Raw genomic sequence first — 7,834 nt, forward strand, 5'->3', positions numbered from 1 at the left:
CAACGCAATAGGAGTGCAAAGTATAGGAAAGGTAAACAAATCCTCTTAAAAATATACAAATAAAACTAAACTATTTTTATCTTACCAGATAAAGGCCACCGAGGTAATGACTTATTATTCATAACACAACCTGGCCACAAACGAAGCGGCTCATCACGTGGACATTTATAGCAGCAACAAGTATAACCCGTAAAAACAAAGTTTTTTACTATAAATCCTTTATATGCATGGCGGCTAGAGTCCTCTCGTCCTCTGGCTTGAGATGGCTGCCACCTATGGGTCAGATGATTGCATGGCAGCATTAAGCAATTGGTAATTAAATATAATATTTTTGTCCTATAAAGTGTAACATTTAGGAAAAAAAAATTTTCACGAACATTAATTGTCACGCACAACGCGTCTGTGTGGAAAATTTCAGCTCGATTGGATCACGGGAAGTGGGTTAAAAAACGACCGAAAGATTTGCACGGTCCTAAGCAAGCAAGAAAGTGAACTTAATATAAAGGATTTAAAAAAGAAAATCCTGAACGAGATAAAAATAATTAAGTTCAGAGGGAAATTTTTACGCGATGGGTTTTGTTGTTGTTGTTGTTTGTTGTTGTTGCAAAGTCACCGATGGCCCGGGTTGAGACCAACAATCCCCACTGCATTTGAGAGCCCTGACCCACGAAGCACTGGGCGGGGGGGGGGGGGGGTCATCTCTGGGCTCCGACCTCCCTGCCACCCTGCCCCCCTCTGCGGTCGTGTAATTTCTTGGGTGCGAGGGGAGGAAGCCGTCTGCCCAAGGGGTCGCTCAACCCTGGGATCAGTCAGGTGGGAGTGGGGGAGCGGGGGCTACAAAAACAATTGGTGGCGAGGAGATATTGACTACCTCGCCTGGTGTACAGGAGGTCGTGGGTTCGATCCCGACCCTGACGCCTGCTGCTGTATATTTGGAGCTTGCGTGCCGGTCTCTTCCCTCTGGTTGTGCGGATTCGTCTCCGGGTCCTCTGGGTTTTTCGCTCCACATTCAGAATCAACGCCACACGTTTAAGAGTATTTGGACGATATTAATTTTCCGCGTGTCGACGAGCCACTTGGTTGAGCTATCGTTGGCGATGGCCAGGGTCGCTTCCGAAAAAAAGAGCTACCCAGCCCTCAGTAGAGGCGAGGCCCTGCCGGATTGTTCCTCGACGCCGGAAATGTCACCGCCCATTCTGCAGAAATGTCAACTCTTTTCGGTATCGATTCGCCCTCCCTCTTGTTTTTAAATGATATCCGCTAACCTCTGCCGGGCTCAACGCACATGTGACTCGCCGCCGACTTGAGACGTTTATTATTTTCCCGACAAAGGGAGCGAGAATGTGCGACGGCACCAAAAAAGGCGCGGGTCATCGCGGTGTAAAAAATGTACAATCGTGTGGTGAACGTCAAAGTAGCGTTCATTTTCGTCACCGTTTAGACGTTGCTGGAACGAACACCATGATCATGGTCGTCATCGTCAATGATGTGACCATCATCAGACATCATTGCCATCGTGATCGTGATTACCATCACAGTCATCATCAGTGTTGTCGTCATTACCAGTCACATTAGTCACTCATTTGTCCGTTCGAACTTTTCGATGCGTGACCCCGCCATCTGAATTATTATTATTATTTGGCGGGGGTGGGAGTCGCGGTTCAATTGAGGGCAGAAAAAATAAACGACCATCTCGTGAAGATTGTTTCTCGTTTGTTCTCATCTCGTTTTTGTAAAATCTCATTCCACTTCAGCTGCCGACGTTTATAATTTGTGTAACATTCGCATCGGCCATTTGTGAACCGCACAGCGCGGCGCTCCACATGACAGTGAGAGAACGCCAGCGTTGGATTTTTTTTTTGCGGGAATTTTCCTTCAAGTGGCCTTACGGTAATTATCATTACTATTATCGCCCCTCCGATTAGCACGTTTGGCTATGTACCAGAGGTGGGACAAAGTCATTGTTATGCAAGTCCAAGTCGAGTCTGAAGTCATCAAATTCATGACTCGAGTCTGACTCGAGTCCAAGTCACATGACTCGAGTCCACACCTTAGAGGTGGGACAAAGTCATTGTTATGCAAGTCCAAGTCGAGTCTGAAGTCATCAAATTCATGACTCGAGTCTGACTCGAGTCCAAGTCACATGACTCGAGTCCACACCTCAGAGGTGGGACAAAGTCATTGTTATGCAAGTCCAAGTCGAGTCTGAAGTCATCAAATTCATGACTCGAGTCTGACTCGAGTCCAAGTCACATGACTCGAGTCCACACCTCAGAGGTGGGACAAAGTCATTGTTATGCAAGTCCAAGTCGAGTCTGAAGTCATCAAATTCATGACTCGAGTCTGACTCGAGTCCAAGTCACATGACTCGAGTCCACACCTCAGAGGTGGGACAAAGTCATTGTTATGCAAGTCCAAGTCGAGTCTGAAGTCATCAAATTCATGACTCGAGTCTGACTCGAGTCCAAGTCACATGACTCGAGTCCACACCTCAGAGGTGGGACAAAGTCATTGTTATGCAAGTCCAAGTCGAGTCTGAAGTCATCAAATTCATGACTCGAGTCTGACTCGAGTCCAAGTCACATGACTCGAGTCCACACCTCTGCTATGTACGGCGCGAAAGTAGTTCGAACAGTAGCCGTCACGCTTACGTAAACACTCTGCCTAATGAGATGGTCAGAAAGGGGGCCGCAGAAGAGGATATCACAGAACTGCCTCTGAAAACTCAAAGCGAACTCTTATCCACAGCAAGGGGCAAGACTTTCCTGCCCGCTCTGCTTCATGAGAGTCATATTCATCGCTACGACAATCAATACGATTTTTTTTCTCCTCATATTTTCAGACCTGGATTTAAGCCCAAATTAAGTGTACAACCCAGTTTAATCGTTTTCTTGTTGTTGTTGTTGTCGCAGTTATAGCCAGCTGTATTGAGACCACCGCTCGCTACACTTTCATCACGGGCGGCTCGGACACTGGTCTCTCGGTGGCGTGCAACTCGTCGTTCGGACCTCCGAGGCCACTCGACTCCACATTCTCGGCCGGTCGGTTCACCGAAATAAAAAGGATCGACCTTTCTCCCGGGGGACTAAAACGGGAGCAGAAAAACAAGCAAATTCTTGGCCGCTCAATTCGGATCGCACGCCCACGCACACACACGCCTCGGGTGGAGACGTTCGCTGGGTAAATGAGCGCGAGAATAAAAAAGACGGCACGTGGACGACGCACCGCCAACGGCGCCAATCGACACCAGCTGGTTGAGAAAGTAGTCGCCGCCCGCTCTGAGCCGCGGTGGCTAGGAGACGTTAACTACCTCGCCTGGTGTACAGGAGGTCGTGGGTTCGATCCCGACCCTGACGATGCCTGCTGTATATCTGGAGTTTGCGTCTCTCTCTCTCATCACCATCACGGTGGCTAGGAGATGTTAACTATCACGCCTGGTGTACAGGAGGTCGTGGGTTCGATCCCGACCCGGACGCCTGCTGTGTATTTGAAGTTTGCGCGCCGGTCTCTCCTCGTCGTCGTGTGGATTTTTCTCTGGGTCCTCCAGGTCTTTCCCTCCACATTGAGAGACTCAATGTCACGCGTCGAAAGAGTGTTTGGCCACCGTACATTTCCGCACGGTGATGAGTCACTTCGTTGAGCTATTGTTTGTGAAAGCCAGATCGCTTCTGAAAAAGAGCTACAAAGCTCGGTGGGCCTGAACCTGGTAAAAATAAAAAATAGTTTCATAGGTTTAGCTTTCGGCCGAGGACCGACACGCAACAAAACTCCTGCCGATGTGCCGGGCGCGTCACCCGAGGTAGCGTCGCCTCGCCAGCATAAAAAAAGACACGGCGGCAAGACACGGCGGCAAGACCCGGCAAGCCAACGCGTATCCCCCGGGGGTCACGGGAACCCGGCATGCCGGCTGCAAGCGAACGCAGCGAAGAGGAGGGGGAAAGGGTGAGGGAGGGAGAGGGTTAAATAATGTAACTGACGGCAGGAACGAAGGAGCCAGGATGAGATTTGATTGCCCGAGAGGGGAGGCCGTTGTCGAGGCTCAGACAGAGATTATATTCCGGTGCAAAACAAATTAGGCGGTGCTTGTGATGTTGTGTAAACCTGTCTGGCGAGATCTAGCCCGCACCAACTGTGTGCACTTGAACACAGTGGTCAATAGAAACCTGGGTACAGTATTTTAATAATGCATTGCTTTGAAAAATCACACACGACCCGGTATCATTTACAACAAGCAGCGCACCCTGGGCTTGACTCATCGGTTCACAGCAGCTAAACTTTCAGAAGGGACGACAACGGGAACATTTAAATCGTGCCGTTGTTCGGGGAAAAATTGAGGGAAGCGGTAAGAGAGGAAGACCTAAGAGATTGGTGCGAGAAAGATGTGGCACCACTCGACCAGATTTGGCACACGGCAGAGGAAAGTGGGCTTCAAATTTCGAAATGTGCGGTGGGCACCTACGAAGCGAACCGCCCATGGATCGTGATGACGATGACGAAACTTTTAGCCCCGAACGATGGAACCAAGAGCCTTTTGGAACGTCGACATTCGGAGCAATTCGCAGAAAATGCACTCAAACAGACAAGCGACAGCGGGGCAAACTGGCTCTCGGTGCCAGGAGCACCGTCGATGACGGCCAAACGATCGAGATTGGTTCTTGCGGCGCCCGAGGGGCCGGGCGGTGGAGGGTGCATCTTATCGCTTGGAGTAAAGGACTCGCTCGCTCACTCCTACCCACCTCCACAAAGACGAAGATCCCCCCCCCCCCCCCCCCCGCCTGTAATAGACTGTCGGGGAAAGTGCTGTTAAGGGAGCACCCATGAAGGCGGGCACGGCGGTCACACGAGGGGGTGGGTCTCCAACACGACGCCCGGCCGCCTACGTCTCCCCAGCGGCGATGTTAATACCAGCTATTCATTTGAGGCTGAGTCGACCTAGGCGAGGCCCGGGACCGGGTTCAGATCGTCGTCGCCGGCGTTGGCCGCGAGCGGGAGTCGAACTCGGGTCGCCGGGTTTCGAGGCGCAGAGCGCAAACCACTACGCCGCCGCTCCCCCACGAACCTCCACGCACCAGCCAGGCAGCTCGCGAACATCAAAGAAAATGGCAACACACACGTGGCCGGTGAGAGTGCCTCCGCCCCGTGGACGGGAGATAAGGTGGTACGGGGCGCTGCGAAGCCCTTTCATCCCACCGCCCCCCACCAACCCCCCCCCCTCACTGTGATGCACGCCACGTTCCGAGGCTCCGTGTCGTGTCCGCACGTTAACCCTTTTCCCGTCCCGAGACGTCCGTGCAGTCGCAGGGAGGGGTGTCCCGTTCACGACTGAGTCTCGGAACCCGCGAGCGGCTCGGCGTTGTTTACAAAGACGTCGAGCTCACCGCAGAGAACCGTAGCGACACGACCGCCGCGCTCTACGACAGCTGGCGCCAAACTGTGCCGCATGCCCTCCGGAGTGGCCATTTCAATTCCGATTCTAATCGTGTGTATATGCGTCAATCTTGATTTTAAGCTTTTGTGACTGTAGGAATCCATACTCTTTGGTTCTTCACGTAGGTAGAAAAAAAACTGCCTACTTCAGCAGTTTTTTTTTGCTGTGGTTGTCCCACCTGATGACGATTGCTTGCGTTGCGATCGAAACGTCGGGATCTATTATTGTTCTACCTACGTGACTTTACGGAGAGAACCACAGAGACGAGATAGTTGTTAATCGGATTTCCACCCAGAACATCAGCAGTGCTGGCTGAGCGCTCTGACACTTTCAGCTACCAGGCCACACGTAAAAAAAACTAAACAGGACAAAGTTACGATGATACTAAAAGTCAAGTTTACAATCTCGTAACTCACCGCCATATAAAACACACAAACACACACAGGTAACCCTTCTCATGTTACAAAGGTCACGTAATGAAAATTGGGAAACTTCATTATCATATTAAGAAACACATATGAAGGGGGGGGGGGTGTAATTTTTAAGGTAATTATATTTTGAAATAAGTTTAACACGTAGGCTTTCGCGGTAAATATCATTCATAATACAGTTTTTTTTGGGGTTAGATCGCGTACATATATAGATAGTAAATGTTGTGGCTTTGCTCTCCAACACACCGGTGTGCTGTACTTGGGGGTTATTTGACCCTACTTGACCAAAGTCGGGGATGCGTAGACGTGGCAGCATAGGAGTACAACAATTAAAATCACCGCACTGCTTCGCTCCGAGTAACAACACCCCCCCCCCCGCGCGCACACCCCCCGTGGTCTATAACACCTGGTATGCATGCACGCATGCATGCTCACCACCTAAGCACTCTTCCAAGGCTCAAACAGCCTGCTTAGCTTATGAGATGTGACACGGTCGGGCACATTCCAATCGTAGCTCTCTTAACCACCTCAAGCGCGCCGCGTGGAAGGCGTCTGCTCGAATAGCACAGTTGGTGGTCACGTGCGATGCATGTGTGTGTGTGTACCTGTGGTGAACGTCTTCTTTCACACCGTACACAGATAACCGTGCTAAATCGGTGGTGCGAAAGAAGTTCAACGTACATACACGCTCCATAATAAAGGTTTTTTGGATTAGATCGCGTACGTATAAATGTGTCGTAACCCTCCAACAACCGACACAGCCAGTAAGGTTTGTCGTGTAAACAATATAAAGACTATTGAAATTGTAAATGTTGTGGATTTACTCTCCAACACACCGGTGGGCTGAAGCAGTAACTAAATTGGCGCGTTGTTTACGTGACAAACCTTACTGGTTGCGTCGGGCGGTGGAGGGTTACGACACATTCTCATACTTACCCGATCTAACCCAAAAACCTTCGTTATGAATAATTTTGGCCGCGAAAGCCTACGTGTTAAACGTACACACACGCTACGCACGGTGCGAAAGAAGGCCTACAAACATGCGTACGTACGGTCGTGGAGCGGTGAATACGCGGTCCGACTTCGCGTCTCCGAGGCCAACTTTCCAGTCCTCATTCCTCACGGGTCGTAACAAAAATAAAAATTCCGCTCGCGAGTCTCCACAACAGTTCTCATCGCCGTGACCCCGCCCGGTGCCGCGTTCCGCTGCGTCGTTGAGCGAGCAAGGGGCGTTCCGATGATGTTCGCGCAAAGACTGCGAGCGAGCCCATCGTGTGTGCAAGTTGAGCTGCTTTCGCAGCGCACGTAGCCAACCGTGCTAATCGCAGGTGCGGGGGAAGGACAACACAACTAAACACAAAAAGCCGTTTACGCTCCTTGACGAGACCAGCGATTGTATTGCTGTTCGCTTGTTGCCAGCGCACAGGTTTGTCCGTGTGTGCGTGTCAGTCGACCCGTGGCACCTGGGTCTGCCCCGTGACCCCCTGCCAGCGGGCGTTCGACACTTCACGTGGCCTCAAGGTGCACATGGCCTGGCACAAGCGTCGTGGTGACGTCACCGCCACTTAGTGGCGAATGGCGGGTTGTTGTTGTTGTTGTGTGCGTGTGTGTAAATGAGTGCGGCCTCCCAACGTATTCGTTCGGTGGGGGGGGGTTCTTCTCAGGGGTGACTTCAGGAGCAGGAGCGCTTCGGCCGTCTCCCACGGACACGGAGCGCGCGGCACGACGGCGCGCGAGTTTGGCGTGGAACGTTTCCAATAAACGTGGTGGGAGCCGTCAAGGCGCGGCCAATTTAGCCAGCGATGGATACGGCGCAGTTTGAAATGCAATAACGAGTGATTTTAGATTTTTTTTTTTCATTTTAATAACCAGCTAGTGCCGGGGATATTTTAAGCTCGGCTTATTAAAAGAAATGTTCTACCTGTTGCAAAAAAAAATTAACAAGCAAAAAAAAAAATCGATGGCCAAAATGAAT

The 7,834-nt window shown here is 50.9% G+C and overlaps 1 protein-coding gene across 2 annotated transcripts in view; it reads right to left on the reverse strand.

Moving 5' to 3' along the window:
* LOC133353863 (glycerophosphodiester phosphodiesterase domain-containing protein 5-like) overlaps positions 1-7,041 on the reverse strand; it is a 31,793-nt gene extending 24,752 nt beyond the window's left edge. Inside the window, exon 1 of one of the 2 annotated variants that reach the window (XM_061570338.1) lies at positions 6,912-7,041. In XM_061570338.1, coding sequence (XP_061426322.1) covers positions 6,912-6,975 — 64 coding nt within the window. In that variant the 5' untranslated portion in view covers positions 6,976-7,041. The remainder of the gene's footprint in view (positions 1-6,911) is intronic. The other variant, XM_061570337.1, reaches the window with a different exon arrangement.
* Positions 7,042-7,834: the final 793 nt, after the last annotated feature.

This window comes from Lethenteron reissneri, chromosome 45, assembly GCF_015708825.2.
Source record: "Lethenteron reissneri isolate LAM-NWPU_2019-01 chromosome 45, ASM1570882v1, whole genome shotgun sequence".
NCBI classification, from domain to species: domain Eukaryota; kingdom Metazoa; phylum Chordata; class Hyperoartia; order Petromyzontiformes; family Petromyzontidae; genus Lethenteron; species Lethenteron reissneri.